This window comes from Eucyclogobius newberryi, unplaced genomic scaffold, assembly GCF_026437365.1.
Source record: "Eucyclogobius newberryi isolate DKJ021-1_F unplaced genomic scaffold, fEucNew1.0.hap1 SCAF_12, whole genome shotgun sequence".
Lineage (NCBI taxonomy): Eukaryota > Metazoa > Chordata > Actinopteri > Gobiiformes > Gobiidae > Eucyclogobius > Eucyclogobius newberryi.
In genome coordinates this window covers 14,089,675-14,112,190 of record NW_027315746.1, presented here as the reverse complement: position 1 = coordinate 14,112,190, position 22,516 = coordinate 14,089,675, and the positions used below count along the sequence as shown (strand labels likewise).

Below are 22,516 nucleotides of genomic sequence, written 5' to 3'. Positions count from 1 at the left end.
AGTGGGTTCTTACCTGGATAAATAAAGGTTAATAAAATAAGAATAAACAATAAAAATGATCAAATATTATGTTGTGAGATCGTATAAAACATTATAGGCTATCAGGTGTTGAACTGGAGAGAGTTTAAGGCTAAGTTTAAGGTCTCTTTTTCCAATTTGATGGCCCCACAATTGAACAAAATGAGAGGAAAAAGGTTTTACGAATAAAAGTAGTTGGTTTGAACATCTGGCAACAAAAAAAAAACGGTTATTTGGCAATATTTTTCTTAAATAACTGACCGGATATTCATAGAATATATCTTTACAATAAATCCAATGAAACAAACTGTTTTTTTTCTGAATTTTACTGCAATCAAATTCAAAATGATTTAAACCTTATTTTATTTCATACAATACACTGCAATTACTAATAAAAATAAGTAAAGATTAAACACGGTTCAATTATTACAGTCAAATTCCTTATTCTCATTACTAAACATTCATTCTACTTCACTAGGCAGTTCTTCAGTCTTGGCCAGAATAAGTTAAACTCAGATTGAACAGTTGTTATATTAACATGCCTCCAGACTCAATCATTTCTTTTGTTACATAAACAGTTTATAATTAAACCTGAGACAAATTGTAACCACAAAAACTGAAAGGACAACCTTGTTCTACATGTCTCAATGTGAAACGGCGCTTTGTCATGCATGACTAGACAAACTATAACCTTTGAGACCGGTTAAAAAACAAAGAATATTGTGTGTAGCACTTTTCAGTCTTTAGAGGTGTTTTTTATGTTTTAAGGAAAGCTTTGAGGATAAAAACTACCAGCATTGACCTCAGGCTCTTGTCTCGTAATGGAGGTTTTGGCAAGACCTGAACTTAAGTGCAAAAACATGTCTTGTTAAGGGGCACGTGCTCTTTGGATTGAGCCACGGAGCTCATTGTAATAAAATATAATTTATTCTTTTACCGAGTGAAGAGGGAATCTTTGGCCATATGTCAAAAATGTATCTATTGAAACGCATCATTTGTTACCTGATTCAGCCCTATATTTATTCAGATTAAAAACAACAGAAAGCAACTTTTTGGAGGAAGCAAATCACCTGCATAATTCTGCTGAAACAGAAAGTTAAAACAATGGGACATTCTCCATGTTCATGAGATAACTATGTTTTATGCCATACTATGTAACCAAAGGAACATCATTTTAAAGTATGAGCCAGGTTTGTGGAGATGCAAGCCAGTTCACAGTAAGAATGCAATTATTTTCCCCAGAGCAATACAAATAAAACCAATAAAAAAATGTTAAAAAAGTAAAGTATGGGGCTTTAAGGTAACGTTTTTGGCTTCAGAGTAAAAACTATTACTGTGCATTTGACCCATGCATTAATGCCAATGGGGCCATATGAAACCCTTCTCCAGATCATGACTCATGCTGTGTTCACACTCGGTTTAGTCCTGTTCTAGTCCCGTCTGGTCCGGCCCAGGTTTAGCCTGTGGTTCAGTCCCAATTTGAACGTGGTCCGTGTGTGAAAGTGTGAACAAAAGTCAGTTGTGGGATTAGCATGTTTTCTGTTGCGGGGAAGCTCTTAATCTCGACCGTGTGCTGCGGTTGCTCTTACGTGGGCAGCTCTTGACACAAGTCGCCCCGAAGTTGTATTTCCCGTGCGGGTTGGGGATCAGCTGGTGCAGATTGGGGTCGTAGCGCATGAGTCCGGGGCAGGAGTCTTTACACAACCCATCGTCCTGGAAGTCCCGACAGGCCTGGACCAAGACAAACAAGACATCAGACGGGACCGGCCCAAAGCAGAGCCCCTCTCTAACGATAACAGTGCATTCCTCTATCTACCCGTGGCTCAATGTGCAGAGCTGTTCGGAGAGGCAAAGCAGACGCACCGCCAAAATAAAAGAGCAAATGATGACAGCAGAAATGTTTCACGGTAAAACAATGTCAAGAAAACAGATGCAGCCGATTCAAGCTTTGTACGAGTCCAGCTTTATTGGGAATAATATATAGTATTGTGAAGATTTTCTTGACTCTATCATATCATTCAGACAGATACAGATAGTAGGTATAGTAGTAATAATAACAGTGGTAGAAGTGGTAGTAGTATTTGTGGTGATGTTGGCCAAATAGTAGATGGAAGTAGCTGGAAACTAGCTTGAGCTAAATATAGTTTAAAGCTTCTCTTCTTTAAGTAGATTAATGTGTTTATGCATGGTCCCTGTTAATTATTAACCTAATAAATTAAATTAGAGCTGTGCCAATACACTGCTGGGTCACTGGTAAATACATTCATCCCACTTCAATAGAGTCATAATTCTGATGACGTGTGACAAACCCGAGCTCTATTGTAGTTGCCGCAAAGCACAGAAAAGTACTGTAGTTGTAGTACTCGGATAGTGTGGTGTTAGAAGTGAACAGGAATATAAATATAAAATGTATAAATATGGCCCAGAGGTTAGGATTTCACAGCAAAAGAAATCATGGCCAGAGTTACATTTTCTGTGCAGACTTTGCATATTCTCTTCAGCATTTCAATATTCTGCAGCCTGGAATAGTGTAACCAAGGTTCTGAAACTAAAACAATAAGTCAGTTTAAATCAATGCTGAAAGGTTTGGATTACTGTTTTTAGTAACACATTCTTAAGATTGTGTTATGACTGATCTGATGCTGTTTGGGGCAGGACTCCCTTGAAAAAGAGATTAGTCATCTCAATGGGACTTTTCTGGTTAAATAAAGGTTAAATAAATAAAAAATAAGACTAATAAAAGGTCTGCCATGTGTGTACGTACATCTTGAAAAGAATGTAAGTGAGTATCTTTAGATTGTATGTATTTTAATAGTGTAAGTTTTCGAATCTACCGTATTTTTCGGACTATAAATTGCACCTTTTTTCATAGTTTTGGCCGGGGTGCGACTTATACTTACATTTATACTTATATACTTATACTCCGGAGCAACTTATAAGGGATATTATTTGTTATTTTCACACTTGCAACAGCATTTCATACTCCAGTGCAACTTATATATGTTTTTTTCTTCTCTATTATGCATTTTTTGGCTCCGGTGCGACTTATAGTCCGGAAAATACGGTAGTTCTTAAACTTTTTGGAGTTGTGGCACACTTGTTAATGAAAAACTGCTGTGCACTAAAACATTGTCAAATAGAGAAAAACAAAAGTGTAGATATTGATATAATGTCATTGCTATCGCGGTTGTTTTGTATCTTTTCTGATTCAAAGTTTGCTCAGTAGGTTTCTATTTGTTTTCCAAGGCACGCCTACCAATCCCTCCATCCCGGTGTTCCCCGGCACACTGCTTGAAAATGGATATGTTCTAGTGACAAGAACGTATTTGAATGTGGCTCTCACCAGACAGTCTGTGGCTCTGGGTCCAGTGCAGCCGGCAGCACAGTGTTCGTTACAGCAGTCACTGGGGGAAGGCCCTCTGCACCTCTTTGAACACTGCTGCGCACAGTTCAGCTTCGTGACTGCACACAAAATGAATAAATGATATACAAATAAACATTATAATCAAGGTCACTGTGCACATTTGAGGTCACACAGAGCCATAACATTCCTCCCTCCCCAAAAAATTGGCACAGAAGTCTAAAGCTCTATTTGATCATTGCTGTACCACATTGCAAAAAGGGGTTAATAAACAGCCAAGTATTTTTACAGGGGCTTTTACTGTTCAGCTAGAGCACAACATGTTCAGTAACGGTTTTAACATTAGTCAGAACTGAATTCATACAGGGACCTAAGAGCGACATGAGGTCAATGAGTAAAAGATCTGCTTCTGATGCCTTTTCTGTCCCTCTACACTTCCATTTATCCTTGATTGGTTTTCGAAAAGGGTGGCACCATTTTTGAACGTCGAGGGGCTTATTAACATTTAAGGAAAGTTTGAATTTAGGGCTTCAACAAATTATTTTTTTTTGAGTTGTCGACTTGTAAAATTATTGTTTCTATTGTACAATGAGATTTTGAAACACATTTTTAATCAAATATAATATTGAAATATGATGACCCAAGCCTTCTAGATAGAGAATATTTACCACTAAAGAATATTATTGATAATATAAATCAGAAACGGCTTATAATTTGTTTTTGATTGAATAATGTCTTTTAGAGTTGTACATTTAACAATTACCAATATCAAATTTGAACTGTTACGATTATTCAAAAAATAGGTGTTGCAGCCCTATTTGAAATATGAATTGTTTAAATAAAAATACAAGGTAGACAGAAGGACATTTAATTTCCAAAAAATAATCCTGCAACAACTGATTGATTGTGATTTGATGTGAAAAGTGCTGACTTACAGGTCTGACAGTTCTGAGCACCTGCGGCCCAGCATGAACCATTGAAACAGCTTGAGTCGCATTTCTTACCTGGGAAATAAAACAGACATAGTATCAAATGTTAGAGTTCTAGAACAGTGAGATATTATCTAATCTCTTTTATATTTTGTGTGATATTGGCTTACAGTATCGCTTGTTGCTGACCACGGGGAGCTCCATGTTGGGTTTGGCCTCAGCGTTCACGATGTCGTTCCACTGGATCGTCTCCACGTTACAGAGATGGTTGTTCTCAAACTTAACACCTCCTTTGAGAATTTCTGCATGAGAAGAGAGTTTGAATATATCAACAAACAACAGGCAGGGACAGAAGACATTTGGATAAAGACAATATCAGAGACAATATTATAACCACCTATATTAAACTATTTGTTAAAAAATGTTCCTTTCAGTCTGACCTAACCCAGACAACACAGCCTTCATTTCGATTTCTGAAACAATTACTAAACGTCTTCTGAATCCCGGAAAACCCCACAAGACTTCGAAATACTCGTCAATCCAGGCCTGTGCAATTCATTAAATTTTCATCAAGATCGTCATTTCTATTTCTATTTCTATGCTCTTTTTAATCAATGTCAGTAAAATAATGTGGTTTGGAGCAGAATAAAATGTATTTCATGAAGTACCTTGACTATTTTTCAGTTTTTATTCATGGCATCGATTAAACATATGTATAGTTTGAATTCAGAAAGTGTATATTGAAAGCCATTTTAATCCAGTTTCAGTAAGATAAACAGACAAATCTTATAATGTTCTTGTCATCTCGCCCAGCAACTACATCAAACACATTCTTCAATTTATTTTTCTCACTTCTGACACGTAAACTATTGGGCCAAAAATGTATATCATATGAAAAGAGATGCACAAAATGCTTCACAGTGACCTTTACCATATTAGTGCAAGCATGTTGAAGGGTCTTAAAGGTGTAATATGCAAGTTCTATGTCTTTTTTAGCGTGTGTCGCATCTGCAGAGCCTCCGCTGTCAATGTTTGAACTACTCTGGACGTTAAGGATAGCTGCAGCGTACATGAAAACCCCCGAAAGCAAACTTATATATACAGTATAACAGCCATGAACGGGAGCTATGAATCTACAGCGAGGTGCTTTCGACGCTACGCTATCAATGTGCACAACGAGATGACTGACCTGTCAGGCTGTTCAGGAGAAGCTCGTTAGTTCCTCGTCCTAAACTTTTGTTGAAGTTTCCTAAAACGGCGAGAGCAAAGCCATCGGCGTACTGAGAGTGACCGCGAATGATGCGCAGGTTTTCCAGAGGGATCCGAGAGGCCGTGTTGAGCGCGACGAGAACGTAGCCGCCCACATCTTCAATCGACTGCAAACACACAGGGAGAAAGTGTGAGGTGTGTAATGTAGGAGCTGATTTATGTAGCAAATAAAACAGAAATTGTGTCGTAAATGAATGAACGTGTGTGTGAAGCTGAAAGTAGTGGACAAAACTCTGCATTTTGCCATTGATTGTGAACGATATGTCTTGTTATGTGCAGTGATAAGTAGTTTTTTGTAAGTACGTTTACATTCTTGACAAAATCTGGGACTAAAAACACAATTGGCTACTTTAATTTAAAAGTAATGTTAATGAAACATAACATAATTTGAATAAAATAATGAAATGTAGTAGTAGAATGTGCAATTAATGATTTTTTTTAAATTTAATCTAAATGAAATCCTGTGAAATTGTCAGTGATGAGCTTGTGGATTTTGAATCAATTGGTCTAAAGGAAATTCTGTCAGTAAAATGGAGTTTGGAGCAGAATTTAGACTTTAGAGGAAGAAAATGTACAATTCTCTGTTAAATGGCACTGATTTCAAGTTGAAAGCTGTCGGTATCTTTGTTTTGAAAAAGAAAAGTGTGTGCGTAAAGACAAACGGACACAGCTTTCCACGTTCTAAATATAGTGAATGATCATAAATGAGTCTCAACAGGGGAAAAACAGACGGAGCCAGCGTGTACCTTGGAAGTATACATTTGTATTGGATTAACTCTGCATGCTTTGATACTGTGGCAGGGTCTGATCCCAGTGTCTGTTGTTCTGTTTATGTCTGTGGTTCACGTGTGTGGTCTCTCCTTTGCAGCTGCAGCAGAAATGAGATGTCAGCCAGCGAGAGTGATAAACATCTGTATCGTGCGAGATGCAGGACACACAACGGCGGTTTTAATTGTCTGAACTGAAGCTAAACCTGGAAAATACCACGTACTTCATCTGCAAAACATCATCGGGACAATGGGGCGCTGGGAAAATATGAAGTTCTATCTTTTACAGGTGCAATGAGGTGAACTGAGCTGAAGTTTATCCAGTATTACATCTCTGGGAAGCGTTATTCACTCTGCGAGTTCAGATAGGGGTGATTGACAGGTGGTATAGCCAGCAAGGACATGCATGGTCCGTCCGTATGAATAAGAAATTTGTGCTTATGAGGAAAAAAGAAATGAAAAGAGTATCACAGGGGACTGAAACACAATGCAGATGACCACAGAGTCAATGAGCATAGCAGAAAAATCCGTTCATCTGAGGAGAAATAAGGTTGATTTGATTATAAATGACAGATGACCAATGAGCGTATTCATTTCACATATGTCACGTAAACATTAATGTGATTGCACGGTGCTGTTTGAATTTGACTCGAGGCGTGACGGAGGACGGGGCGACCAGATTCACTCTTTGTAAATAATGTGTATTCTGGATTTATGACCTGGATAGTGACAATGATATGTGAATTAATTTGGCAAAGGATGGTCAGACTCAGAGTGAAAATGGTTTAACATGGTGAAAACAATCCATATATTGCATTGAATGATTAATTTGAAACAAAAAACTAACTCAAGAGGATGTTCTATTGTGAAAATAAATGCAGTCTTTGCCATTTGTGACCGTGGAAACTGTGATTTGGTTGAAATCATGATTACTGTAGGTTCTTTTGCACGTTTGACCGGGCGTGTTCGTACCCTCAGAAAGGAGAGGTCTCGATGCTCCTCCATGTAGGTGATCTCCAGGTTCTCCAGGACCACAGTGCAGTTGCTGTAGGTCTTCACCATGTTCTGGTAGTGGTCGTCTTTGGTGCCGAGAAGGTTTAACCGGTTGGCGATGCCTTGGCACACTGAAAGAAGAAATGGCAGATTTTTATCCAACAAATAGGGAATTTGTTTATCCGGAATTTCACAATCTTTTGTCTTTTACGATTACTTAATTAAAGACAGGGCCCGTAAAGCAATTTGTCTAGTTCAGGAAAATGCCTTTTACTCTATATACAGTATATTGTAAACAATTTTGTCAAAATATCTCATTGTGATTTTTCTGGCAAGCAATGCAATTATGAATAGATAGTTTGAACAGTTCAACATTTGAGAGCAAATTTAAATAAAAATGATTGTGTTTATTTAGCAGTTCATATGTTTGATGAGGTCTGAACTACCGAGTAAGCAGCATATTCTGTTGTTCGCAAAGGACTTCAATCATCACGGTCTTTGCTAGCTGTGACCGTTAACAGACTGTATGAATTCGATTGCGATTCATCACGTGAATTGGCCGTCTCCACCTGCCAGATTGTAATGACCTGACGAAACATTCCCTTCATAGCAACAGGTGAGGACGCCAAGACTAGTTACAAAACAAACCATCTAATCATGATATGAATTTGTCTGGCTGTGCGTGGTTGAAACGCGTATGCATCATATACCTCGCGGCTTACGCAACACATGCTTCCAATGAATGTCTCTCGACTGTAAATTCAAATCGCACGGTCACTCCTCGGATCAGTTCCATGAGAGAATCTGGTCCTCATCAACGATAGGAATCAAATGAGAAACAGAGGAGGCCGTATTTATACTGGAAGAGGCGCGGCGATTTCCACTGCTCGGACAAAAACGAGTAAAAGCGATGGCAGCATCTAGTCTCAACTGATGTGTCACTTCAGGGAACGACTTAGTCACCAAAAAGTACGGCCGGTTGTAATTGCTAAAGAGAATACAGCTACACGTCATCGTCACCTACAGCTCACAGAAGTAGGTGCACGGACTAAAGGGTGACATTATCAGGATCTTTTCTGAAAAGATCTGTAATAAGGGAAACAATTAAAGGGACACCAGGGATACAAGTGTTTTCTGACATACTGTGGAATACTGTTAAAGAAACCACATTTCCATGGCAACAAGCAGGAAGTATTTTAGCGATTTAAACACCTGCTGTCACTAAATACAAGCAGCATAGATACGCGGTAGGTATTTTTATGTATATTAATGCAAGAAAGGGCCAATTTAACTTTGAAACTGCTCTTAGACAATTGGGTATGAGGACACAGAACCAATGCTACTAGTTTGACCAGCATGGCTTAAGTTAATTCAGTGTCTAAGCCAGTTAACCAGGGCATTGCCTCATTATATCATTGCAAAATACAAATTAGATTAGTAATAATGGTTTAGCTTAGGTTAGCATTTCGTATTTCAAATGCACGACGCAAACACAAATAATAAAGCCGCACTTGGACTGGAATCAACTGCTGAACCTGCACATTCCCTATAATAATGATCCAATAACAACAGAGCTATTGATGCCTTTATTGAATGAGCGAGACGCGGGCACACACGCTGATAAAGAAGCAGCATTATGCAACCACGTGTTTGGATAAGGAAGATAGGATTACTGATAAGCTCCGAAGCCACAAAAGGCCTTTACTTAATGAATGAAGTTGTCAAATAGGAAAATATGTGTCTTAAAACAGAAGGCATTACACGGCGTACATGCACCAGCTGGTTGGACAGGTTTGGACTGGTGCAGGACATAAAGCTGTGCTAGACAACCCATAGAGACAGAATGAAAACAAACCAGAGTTCACAGTCGAAATAGAGGGACTTACGGGTTAATCTTATCTTGTGCAAGTGGTTGAGAATAATAATAGTAATGATAGTGAAGATGTTGGTGGCGGTGGTTTACAGTTATGTCTCCTGGGTCAAATTCCAAAACATGTCTGCTCTTGAGGGCAAAGCCGCAACTTAAACAGCAAAAAGGACACACCCCTTGAACGTGTTTTATATGTGTGGAACCAGGAAAAAAGAACAGTGAGAGCTTTCCATAGAATATTGAAAAACGATAAGCGACAAACCCAGTCAAACAGTTACAGTATTGTAACACTTTTATGCAGAATTTTCTCTCCATTTATTCAGAATTACATAATCTTTTTATATATATTTTTTTATTTAAACTATAAATAATATACGTTCAATCATGATATTACCTACATTTTGATAAGCTCCCTAATTGTGACCATTCAAATTGCAATTTCTATTAATTTAAGATAAGATAAGCCTTTATTTGTCCACACAATGGGGAAATTTCGGTGTTGCACGCAAGTAGATACAGAAGTAAAAGAACAGATAACTTATAGGAAGCTTTAAAAAAAAAACTCTTAATAGAAAAACTCTTATAAACAAAACTCTTAAAGACAAAACCTTCTCATATTTCATATTTTGTCACTAGAAATGTGCGATATTTCTTGTGCCATCCTGTTATACAAAGTTATACAAAGCTGTGATGTACAATTTTAGCCACTCGTCTGACCGTATGTTTGTTTTGAAGGAACAGAATATATGATAATTATCTTTAAACATCTGTGCACTCTCCTCTCCTGACCTCATTTCACATCGGTTTGTCCTGCAGACATGAGTCCAGCAGCCTAATGCCCAAACAACAGTTCACCGCCATCATATTTAATTAGTCCGGCCATGCGAGAGGTAATTAGGCAGCTTATTATTATTATTACTGGGACAGAGAAACCACAAGGTAATAAAGCAGACTGTCAGTGCTTTGTGGTTTTCAATATTAACCCCTTCAATGTTTGAAGTACGGTGTCAAAGTTGGACAACAAAGAAGATTAAAGCCGCAAGCGGCATCCAACGGCCCTCGCGGGCCGCCGGCCTTCCGACTCTGCGCCTTCGACTTGATAAAGATGGCGCCCTTATTGTGTGTTGAATAAAAAAAGAACTTGACAGACGGCGACACGTTGGACATGGCCAATCCAGTGCAAATGAACACAAGTGTCAGTCAAATTTGCTGCGCCGCCGCACAGAGACCGTAGCACTTGGAATAAAAATATGGATAACTTTTGATGCCCCACTTGTGTAGATGATTTTCCCCAAATATGAGCTTGATCGAGCTATTGCCCACAGAGGAGTTCATTAAAGTGTGAAGCGTAAATGTGAACATTTCAGAGATTTCGCTGTTTTCCCATTTCTGACATATATTTGCGGGTCCGCCACACAGAGACCGTAGCACTTGGAATCAAAATATGGATACGTTTTGATGCCCCGCTTGTGTAGATGATATTCTCCAAATATGAACTTGATCGGACAATCGCCCTAGGAGGAGTTCGTTAAAATGTGAACCGTAAAAATGTGGTGATTTGAGCGATTCTACGATTTTCCCATTAGGATAACATGGGATGTTTCTGTCATCGCTACGGTTACGCCATCCAAAATATGACTTTGGCTCTCATACTTTTATGATCAGGATGGCAAATTAGAATTTTGTTCAAAATATCATGTCATTTGGAAAAACTCTATTGTTTATAGGCCACTCTGAAGGCCAAATAGTCAGAATTCTGGGAAACGTTTGCGGCTCCGTCGCACAGAGACCGTAAAAGTTATCCTTAAAATTTGGATAACTTTAGATGCCCCACTTGTCTAGAGGACGTACACCGATTTTGAGGTCGGTGGGAAAAACGCACTAGGAGGAGTTCGTTAAAGTGTGAAACAGAAAAATGTGGATATTGGAGAGATTTAGCGATTTTCCCATAGGGATAACATGGGAGGTTTCCGTCATGGCTACGGCTACGCCGTAAAAATTAAGGCATAAGTTTGATTGGCCTTTTGCTCGGGACCCCAAAATAGAATTTTGGGCAAAGTTTTGAACATTTGTGTAAAACCAGTTTTTGTCCATCAATGTTCACTCAAAGGCAACTTTGTAGGGGGCGCTATCGCACCCATTTCAATTTTGTCATCCTAAACTGGTCCAAACTTGAAAGTTTAACAACTGATTCAAATTTGGTCCTAATCGGACTCGTTTTGATCAAATGGGAGCAATTTTTAGAATTGCAATATCTCAAAATAAGTTGTCCAACTTTGCGGCTGCGCCGCACACAGACCATAAAAGGTATCCCAAAAATTTGGATAACTTTAGATGCCCCACTTGTCCAGAGGACGTACACCGATTTTGAAGTCGGTGGGCAAAACGCCCTAGGAGGAGTTCGTCAAAGTTTGACGTGAACAAAATAGCTGACTCAGCGTGTTTTCATTTTCAAAGGAAGATGGCGGCCATAGGGTATGTCTGGGGGCGTGGCCACAATGAAATATTTTTTTTGTCCTCACGAGAGGAATGCGTGTCCCGAATTTCGTAGCTCTACGACAAAGTTGACTTTGGGGCGTCTCCCATAGGCGCAATGTATTTTGACTTTTGTCGGTGGCACTGTCGCGCCATTTTTTGACGAAAAAAAAAATGGCCCAGAAAAAACAACATTTTTCGCCGATTCTGAATTTTGGGCAAAGTTTGGTGAGTTTTAGAGCATGTTCAGGGGGTCAAATTAGAGCTCAAAGCGCTGAAGAAGAACAATAAAAAAAATAAAAATAATTAAAGCCGCAAGCGGCATCCAACGGCCCTCGCGGGCCGCCGGCCTTCCGACTCTGCGCTTTCGACTTGATAAAGATGGCGCCCTTATTGTGTTGAATTAAAAAAGAACTTGCCAGACGGCGACACATTGGACATGGCCAATCCAGTGCAAATGAACACAAGTGTCAGTCAAATTTGCTGCGCCGCCGCACAGAGACCGTAGCACTTGGAATATAAATATGGATAACTTTTGATGCCCCGCTTGTGTAGAAAATATTTCCCAAAGTAAAGCTTGATCGAGCTATTGCCCACGGAGGAGTTTGTTAAAGTGTGAAGCGTAAATGTGAACATTTCAAAGATTTGGCGTTTTCCCATTTGTGACAGTATATTTGCAGCTCCACGGCACAGAGACCGTACCACTTAATATCAAAATATGGATAATTTTTGATGCCCCGTTTGTGTAGATGATTTTCCCCAAATATGAGCTTGATCGGGCAATAGCCCTAGGAGGAGTTCGTTAAAGTGTGAAGCGTAAAAATGTGGTCATGTTAGAGATTTCGCTGTTTTCCCATTTCTGACATATATTTGCGGGTCAGCCACACAGAGACCGTAGCACTTAAAACAAAAATATGGATAACTTTTGATGCCCCGCTTGTGTAGATGATTTTCCCCAAATATGAGTTTGATCAGACAATCGCCCTAGGAGGAGTTCGTTAAAGTGTGAAGCGTAAAAATGTGGTGATTTGAGCGATTTTGCGATTTTCCCATAAGGATAACATGGGATGTTTCTGTAATCGCTACGGTTACGCCGTACAAAATATGACTTTGGCTCTCATACTTGTATGATCAGGATGGCAAATTAGAATTTAGTGCAAAATGTCATGTCATTTGGAAAAAACTCTGTTGTTTATAGGCCACTCTGAAGGCCAAATAGTCAGAATTCTGGGAAACGTTTGCGGCTCCGTTGCACAGAGACCGTAAAAGTTATCCTTAAAATTTGGATAACTTTAGATGCACCACTTGTCTAGAGGACGTACACCGATTTTGAGGTTGGTGGGCAAAACGCACTAGGAGGACTTCGTTAAAGTGTAAAACATAAAAATGTGGTAATTTGAGAGATTTTGTGGTTTTCCCATAGGGATAACATGGGAGGTTTATGTCATCGCTACGACTACGCCGTAAAAATTTAGGCATTTTTGTGATTGGCTTTTGTGATCGGGACGGCAAAATAGAATTTTGGGTAAAGTTTAGACAATTTTGGTAAAACTAATTTTTGAGCTTCAATGTTAATTTAAAGGTCACTCTGTAGGGGGCGCTATCGTGGCCATTTCAATTTTGTCAGCCTTAACTGGTCCAAACTAGAAAGTTTAACAACTGATTCAAATTTGGTCCTAATCGGACTGGTTTTGATCAAATGGGAGCAATTTTTAGATCTGCAATATTCCAAAATAAGTTGTCCAACTTTGCGGCTGCGCCGCACACAGACCGTAAAAGGTATCTCAAAAAATTGGATAACTTTAGATGCCCCACTTGTCCAGAGAACGTACGCCAATTTTGAAGTCGGTGGGCAAAACGCCCTAGGAGGAGTTCGTCAAAGTTTGACGTGAACAAAATGGCTAACACAGCGTGTTTTCATTTTCAAAGGAAGATGGCGGCCATAGGGTAAGTCTGGGGGCGTGGCCACAATAATATTTTTTTTTGTCTTCACAAGAGGAATGCGTGTCCCGAATTTCGTAGCTTTACGCCAAAGTTGACCTTGGGGCGTCTCCCATAGGCGCAATGTATTTTGACTTTTGTCGGTGGCGCTGTCGCGCCATTTTTTAACGAAAAAAAAAATGGCCCAGAAAAAAATCAAATTTTTCGCCGATTCTGAATTTTGGGCAAAGTTTGGTGAGTTTTTGAGCATGTTCAGGGGGTCAAATTAGAGCTCAAAAAGCAGAAGAACAAGAAAAATAATAATAAATATAGCCGCAAGCGGCAATGATCGGCCCTCGCCACGCCGCCGCCACACCGCCGCCACGCCGCAAGAGGAGGGGGCGCTAACGCGCCCCAATTGTCCTTTTATTACGCCTACTGCTGAATCTGTGACGCTGTCACATCTTCTCCCCTTTGTTTTACCATCAAAAAGCAATTTTATTTTGAATTCTTGGCAAAATGTGCAGCTTTGCCGCACAGACACCGTGACTCTTTGAATAATAATGTGGATAACTTTTGATGGTCCTGAAGATGAGTCTCACCAAATTTCAGGTTAATAGGGCTGACGCCCTGGGAGGAGTTTGTGAAAGTCTAAAGTGTAAACATGTTCTGGCGATTTCCCCATTGGAATAACATGAAAGGTTTCGGTCATCGTTACGGCCATCGTTACGGCAACGCCATAACAATTATGACATGGGTCTCATTGACTTTTTTGATGGGGATGCTAAAATTGAGTTGTGTGTCAAATTTCATTTAATTTCGCAAAACTAAACATTTAACCTCCATATAAAATCTGTAGGGGGCGCTGTGGCGCCAAATGAATTTATTTCACTTCAAGTAGGTTTAGGGCAAAGAGTTTAACAACTGATTCTAATTTGACGCAATTCGGACTTTATCTGCGCAAACGGCAGAAATTTTAAATATGGGAGATTTCTGAAATTCTAGCTACAGTTTGCGGCTTCGCCGCACAGAGACCGTGAGAGGTATCAATGTAATTTGGATAACTTTTGATGTCCCACTCCTCAGTAGCATTTTCACCAAATTTCAGCTTTTTAGGGCCAACGCCCTGGGAGGAGTTCGTAAAAGTACGACGTTTGGAAAAACTCCGAAGTCATGTTTAGCCATTTTTGAAGCAATATGGCCGACATTTGGTTGGGCGGACGGCGTTGCCGTAATAATATTTTTTACTTCTCTTGTCACCATCTACCTCGGCGCCAAATTTCATGATTCTACGATCAGATTTTTTTTGGGTCATTTCCCATCTCTCAATGCATTTTTGGTACATTTGGGGGCGCTGACGCGCCAATTTTTTTATTTTAGAAAAGGGAAATAGCCAGAATGTAGAGAGGCACGATTTTTAGAGGTGTGCAAATTTTTGTGACTTTTCGTCAATGTTCACTGGGTGAAAAATAGGGGGGTTGGTCCCGAGAAGAAGAAAGAAGAAAGAATTAAAGCCGCAAGCGGCATCCAACGGCCCTCGCGGACCGCCGGCCTTCCGACTCTGCTCTCTGCATTTTACTGAGATGGCGCTAACGCAATTGTCTAAGAACTAAGACAGCGACACATTGGCAATGCTGTGCTTAACCAGTGCAAATGAACACAAATGTTGGTCAAATGTGCAGCTCCAGCGCACAGAGACCGTGACACTTGGAATAAAAATATGGATAACTTTTGATGCTCCGCTTGTGTAGATTATTTTCCCCAAATATGAGCTTGATCGAGCTATTGCCCACAGAGGAGTTCATTAAAGTGTGAAGCATAAATGTGAACATTTCAAGGATTTGGCGTTTTTCCCATTTGTGACATATATTTGCGGCTCTACCGCACAGAGACCCTAGTACTTAAAATCAAAATATGCATAACTTTTGATGCCCTGCTTGTGTAGATGATTCTCCCCAAATATGAACTTGATCGGGTAATCGCCCTAGGAGGAGTTTGTTAAAGTGTGAAGTGTAAAAATGTGGTCATTTGAGAGATTTTGCGGTTTCCCCATAGGGATAACATGGGATGTTTCGGTCATCGTTACGGCCATCGTTACGGCAACGCCATAACAATTATGACATGGGTCTCATTGACTTTTTTGATGGGGATGCTAAAATTGAGTTGTGTGTCAAATTTCATTTAATTTCGCAAAACTAAACATTTAACCTCCATATAAAATCTGTAGGGGGCGCTGTGGCGCCAAATGAATTTATTTCACTTCAAGTAGGTTTAGGGCAAAGAGTTTAACAACTGATTCTAATTTGACGCAATTCGGACTTTATCTGCGCAAACGGCAGAAATTTTAAATATGGGAGATTTCTGAAATTCTAGCTACAGTTTGCGGCTTCGCCGCACAGAGACCGTGAGAGGTATCAATGTAATTTGGATAACTTTTGATGTCCCACTCCTCAGTAGCATTTTCACCAAATTTCAGCTTTTTAGGGCCAACGCCCTGGGAGGAGTTCGTAAAAGTACGACGTTTGGAAAAACTCCGAAGTCATGTTTAGCCATTTTTGAAGCAATATGGCCGACATTTGGTTGGGCGGACGGCGTTGCCGTAATAATATTTTTTACTTCTCTTGTCACCATCTACCTCGGCGCCAAATTTCATGATTCTACGATCAGATTTTTTTTGGGTCATTTCCCATCTCTCAATGCATTTTTGGTACATTTGGGGGCGCTGACGCGCCAATTTTTTTATTTTAGAAAAGGGAAATAGCCAGAATGTAGAGAGGCACGATTTTTAGAGGTGTGCAAATTTTTGTGACTTTTCGTCAATGTTCACTGGGTGAAAAATAGGGGGGTTGGTCCCGAGAAGAAGAAAGAAGAAAGAATTAAAGCCGCAAGCGGCATCCAACGGCCCTCGCGGACCGCCGGCCTTCCGACTCTGCTCTCTGCATTTTACTGAGATGGCGCTAACGCAATTGTCTAAGAACTAAGACAGCGACACATTGGCAATGCTGTGCTTAACCAGTGCAAATGAACACAAATGTTGGTCAAATGTGCAGCTCCAGCGCACAGAGACCGTGACACTTGGAATAAAAATATGGATAACTTTTGATGCTCCGCTTGTGTAGATTATTTTCCCCAAATATGAGCTTGATCGAGCTATTGCCCACAGAGGAGTTCATTAAAGTGTGAAGCATAAATGTGAACATTTCAAGGATTTGGCGTTTTTCCCATTTGTGACATATATTTGCGGCTCTACCGCACAGAGACCCTAGTACTTAAAATCAAAATATGCATAACTTTTGATGCCCTGCTTGTGTAGATGATTCTCCCCAAATATGAACTTGATCGGGTAATCGCCCTAGGAGGAGTTTGTTAAAGTGTGAAGTGTAAAAATGTGGTCATTTGAGAGATTTTGCGGTTTCCCCATAGGGATAACATGGGATGTTTCTGTCATCGCTACGGCTACGCTTTACCAAATATGACTTTGGCTCCCATACTTTTATTTTGGGGATGGCAAATGAGAATTGTGTGCAAAATGTCATGTCATTTGGAAAAACTCTTGTTTATAGGCCACTCTGAAGGCCAAATAGTCCAAATTCTGCGAAAAGTTTGCGGCTCAGCTGCACAGAGACCGTAAATGTTATCCATAAAATTTGAATAACTTTAGATGCCCCACTTGTCTAGAGGAGGTACACCGATTTTGAGATTGGTGGGCCAAACGCACTAGGAGGAGTTTGTTAAAGTGTGAAGCGTAAATGTGAACATTTCAAGGATTTGGCGTTTTTCCCATTTCCGACATATATTTGCAGCTCCACGGCACAGATACCGTACCACTTAAAATCAAAATATGGATAACTTTTGATGCCCCGTTTGTGTAGATGATTTTCCCCAAATATGAGTTTGATTGGACAATCGCCCTAGGAGGAGTTTGTTAAAGTGTGAAGTGTAAAAATGTGGTGATTTGAGCGATTTTGCGATTTTCCCATAAGGATAACATGGGATGTTTCTGTCATCGCTACGGTTATGCCATACAAAATATGACTTTGGCTCTCATACTTGTATGATCAGGATGGAAAATTAGAATTTAGTGCAAAATGTCATGTCATTTGGAAAAAACTCTATTGTTTATAGGCCACTCTGAAGGCCAAATAGTCAGAATTCTGGGAAACGTTTGCGGCTCCGTCGCACAGAGACCGTAAAAGTTATCCTTAAAATTTGGATAACTTTAGATGCACCACTTGTCTAGGGGACGTACACCGATTTTGAGGTTGGTGGGCAAAACGCACTAGGAGGACTTCGTTAAAGTGTAAAACATAAAAATGTGGTAATTTGAGAGATTTTGTGGTTTTCCCATAGGGATAACATGGGAGGTTTCTGTCATCGCTACGACTACGCCGTAAAAATGTAGGCATTTTTGTGATTGGCTTTTGTGATCGGGACGGCAAAATAGAATTTTGGGTAAAGTTTAGACAATTTTGGTAAAACTAATTTTTGACCTTCAATGTTAATTTAAAGGTCACTCTGTAGGGGGCGCTATCGTGGCCATTTCAATTTTGTCAGCCTAAACTGGTCCAAACTAGAAAGTTTAACAACTGATTCAAATTTGGTCCTAATCGGACTGGTTTTGATCAAATGGGAGCAATTTTTAGATCTGCAATATTCCAAAATAAGTTGTCCAACTTTGCGGCTGCGCCGCACACAGACCGTAAAAGGTATCTCAAAAAATTTGATAACTTTAGATGCCCCACTTGTTCAGAGGACGTACGCCGATTTTGAAGTCGGTGGGCAAAACGCCCTAGGAGGAGTTCGTCAAAGTTTGACGTAAACAAAATGGCTAACTCAGCTTGTTTTCATTTTCAAAGGAAGATGGCGGCCATAGGGTAAGTCTGGGGGCGTGGCCACAATAATATTTTTTTTTTGTCCTCACAAGAGGAATACGTGTCCCGAATTTCGTAGCTTTACGCCAAAGTTGACCTCGGGGCGTCTCCCATAGGCGCAATGTATTTTGACTTTTGTCTGTGGCGCTGTCGCGCCATTTTTTAACGAAAAAAAAAATGGCCCAGAAAAAAAAAAATTTTTTGCCGATTCTGAATTTTGGGCAAAGTTTGGTGAGTTTTTGAGCATGTTCAGGGGGTCAAATTAGAGTTCAAAGCGCTGAAGAAGAACAATAAAAAAAATAAAAATAATAATATTTTTAGCAAAAACAATATAGCCGTTTCCACTATAACAACAAATTATACATCGTTTGAAAGCTCTAAGCCTTCCCCATGCCGCCATGGGGTGGAATCATCATTACGAGCGCTTACGCGCTCGTCACTCCCTATTCCGTCGGGATGCCCCGCCCACTCCCCATAGACTTCCATTGATTTGAGCAGATACAAGCATGGCCCATGCCTGCGGCATGGATTCTCGCGTACGGGACGATGCCAGGAGGGTTTTTGGAGGAATGCAGCGCTTCGCGCTGCTGTTGTCAACAATTAGTGAATGGGCGTAGCCCATTCACTAATTGTTGACTATTTCTGTCATAGCAGGAGTAAGTATGCATGATCCATGCCTTCGGCATGGGCTAGTTCACTGTACTTGCCAGGGCCTTCGGCAGCGTTGCAACTTCGGCAGCGTTGCGGGAGCAATAGGCCCTCCGCCCTGCTGGGGCTCGGGCCTAATAATAATAATAATATTTTTAGCAAAAACAATATAGCCGTTTCCACTATAACAACAAATTATACATCGTTTGAAAGCTCTAAGCCTTCCCCATGCCGCCATGGGGTGGAATCATCATTACGAGCGCTTACGCGCTCGTCACTCCCTATTCCGTCGGGATGCCCCGCCCACTCCCCATAGACTTCCATTGATTTGAGCAGATACAAGCATGGCCCATGCCTGCGGCATGGATTCTCGCGTACAGGACGATGCCAGGAGGGTTTTTGGAGGAATGCAGCGCTTCGCGCTGCTGTTGTCAACAATGAGTGAATGGGCTACGCCCATTCACTCATTGTTAACTTTTTCTGTCATAGCAGGAGTAAGTATGCATGATCCATGCCTTCGGCATGGGCTAGTTCACTGTACTTGCCAGGGGCGACGGGGTACCAAACATTTGGTCAGACAGTTGCAACGCTGCCTTCGGCAGCGTTGCGGCCCTCCGCCCTGCTGGGGCTCGGGCCTAATAATATGACAGAAATGCAAATACACACAAACTGCAGACTTCAAATTAGAGCTGTCAGTCAAACATTGTGTTGTTTTATATAGATTATAAAGAGTTATATGGGACAACAGCAGACTGAGAAAGCCTGGAGTGAGTTAGTCCAAGATTTGGGAGTGAATCAGAGTTGAATCTTCCCTTTTCCATAGAAATGCATTGTTTCCTGGTACTTTCCTGTACAAATACATGTTCTTGCATGAACCTTTGTGCTCCAATAGTCTTGTGAGTGCAGTTTGAGTCAGATACAAGGTCAGATGAGATTCTAGAGATACTGAAATGATCTTCTACACTTGATCCATCTCAAGTTACAGGTCAAATCAGTGGAGAGACAAGCCCTGATCAAAGTAAAACCACTTTTGAGCAATAAAAACACCTGTAATTGAACAAATGCAAGATAGAGGTGAGGTTGAAGGTAAGGTTAAGGTACAGGTACAGGTACACTTTATTGTGGTATCATTGTGGTATTGAAATTGAGTCGAGTCTATAAGTAGCAGTAGTTGAAATGTCAGTATTGTGACATTATCACAGGTTTAATTATGCCAAGGCGTACCTTTAAGTGCAACACAACAGCTTTTTAAGTACATTTACTTCTGGTAAATACATTCAAATGATTTAATTCATGACATGTTACAAAGCTGTGTGTGAACAGTGACTCAACTGCAGACTTCCTCCTCTATACATTCACACAGAAGAAGAACGTGCTCAAGAGTGGAGCAGTAAATGTCCCTATAAACACTGTCCTCGCCCTGTAGTGGATTTCATCATGTGTGGGTGGTAAAGGAGCAGAGAGCACACGACACCACCATATAATAATGTTTACATGAGAAAGGAGGTCAGCCTGAATCAACACAGTGAGGAGTGGCTCTTCATTGAGTCTTATCGCAAAAACGGGTCATGAAGAGTTTAATTTAAAACAGTGCATATATTTTAAATGGAATATTGTGAAAGAGTAAACATTTCAGTGTGTAAGCTCAATTTACACACCATTAATTTTAATCATTTGCACATGACACACCTAATGACTGTTGAAATGCGATTTTAAAGAATTGATTAAGTAAAATTGTAACTCCAAATCGTATCTCAAAGGTTGGGTAGCACACTTATTATGTATTGTAGAACAGTTAAAGATTAAAAAGAGTAATTTCTTGATTAATTTTATAGCTTTATTACATGAAAAGATAAACCATGGTAATGTCTTAAACATCAGGGAAAATATTAGAGCAGTTGATAACAATAATTTGATACAAGCTTCAATTGGTGAGAGCTAAAGACAGAAAAACTATAATATAAATTCATGTTTTGGAGAGTCATTTTGTAATTTCTCTGTAGTTAAAACTGTTAAAATGATCTCAAAAAGAAAGAGAAACCTTTAGTGTGCTATACCTAAACTTCAAGACATCTACAGCATTGCAAACAACTGTAATATAGTCATTTTTGTCAATATTGCCCACCCCAGACTTCATTACAAATGCAATGTCAATCTAAAGACTAACATGTAATTGTCTCACAAATCAGACCACATCTCTGGGTACAGCCCGTGGAAAGCTTTAAATGATTGAGGGCATGATTTCCGTCGCACCTGACACACGCCTGACTCATTCTAACTCACAGCAGCACATGGTACGTTTAAATGCAAAAAGAAAAGGCGTTGTCGTGATGTAACCGGGATTAATTAACTGTTGCTTCACTTCCTCCAGCTGTGCTGTCGTCACAAATGTCCAAGAGGTAACTTTATGTGCAAGGAGTGGCCTGGGCTCTGCGTAGGTGTAACAGAAACGAGTGCGTGGCTTTGGCTCCCAGGCTGAGCTCGAGTCCCTGGATCACACTGTGCAGCTCGGGGCCCGAGGAGGAAATGACAAAAGACCTGCTAAATCAGAACATTAGTCATTGGCTTGCAGCAGTCTGCGGTAACACAGCAAAACCGTGGTGTTTATTCGGGGACTAGTGTTAGGAAGGCAAAAGAAGTGGGTAGATATTTATTTCTTACGGCTATAAACATCTTTGGCACGACACAAAACGATTGAGATCAGAATTAGATTATTATTACAAGACAAGGTGTACGGAAAACATAACACGGTGTATTACAAATTAGGATTACAGGCATATTGCTCATGGAGGGATGTCTGAAAAGCAAGGGGAGAAGAATTCACTTTACTAATTTAGTTGGGAGACTTTTTAATGCCAGAATGGACACTCACAATACACTGGCTAGTAAAATTTTTTTAGTGATCCAGTGTTGACAAAACTAATACATGATCATCACATATTGGATACAATATATGGTTATATTGACATTTTAAACTTTAATCCTAATTTCTTAGCAATAGCTGGCCCCGCAGACACCACTATATATATAAAGTAACATTAATGACCAAAATAGCTCTTACTAGAGGTGGGGGATTTAACAAAAAAAGATTGTAATATTGGACATTAAAGCTTACAAAAATAGCTCATAAAAAACAAAAAGAACAGAAAATAAGGGTATAAAGTAATATTTGTGTATTTTTGCAGTTAATTCCTTCCTTTCCCCCCTTAAGCCCTTTAACTTTTCGTGCGATACTCTCCAAAAACTCAGATGGATTGTCAAGATATTCCTTTTTGTAAATATTATGCACGTACAGTCTTATCTAAATGGCTGAATGAGACATTTTTCTTGGCATAAAACAAATATTTCTTTCTGTAATCAACTTTCCTGGGCTGCTGTGAAAGCCCCTCTCATGT

The 22,516-nt window shown here is 40.0% G+C and overlaps 1 protein-coding gene across 1 annotated transcript in view; it reads right to left on the bottom strand.

The window, feature by feature from the left end:
* egfra (epidermal growth factor receptor a (erythroblastic leukemia viral (v-erb-b) oncogene homolog, avian)) overlaps positions 1 to 22,516 on the bottom strand; it is a 74,355-nt gene that overhangs the window by 27,594 nt on the left and 24,245 nt on the right. The window contains exons 2-7 of the mRNA XM_072440880.1: positions 7,317 to 7,468; positions 5,498 to 5,684; positions 4,479 to 4,610; positions 4,315 to 4,383; positions 3,362 to 3,480; positions 1,608 to 1,749 (exon numbers count right to left, since the gene is read on the bottom strand). Coding sequence (XP_072296981.1) covers positions 1,608 to 1,749; positions 3,362 to 3,480; positions 4,315 to 4,383; positions 4,479 to 4,610; positions 5,498 to 5,684; positions 7,317 to 7,468 — 801 coding nt within the window. The remainder of the gene's footprint in view (positions 1 to 1,607; positions 1,750 to 3,361; positions 3,481 to 4,314; positions 4,384 to 4,478; positions 4,611 to 5,497; positions 5,685 to 7,316; positions 7,469 to 22,516) is intronic.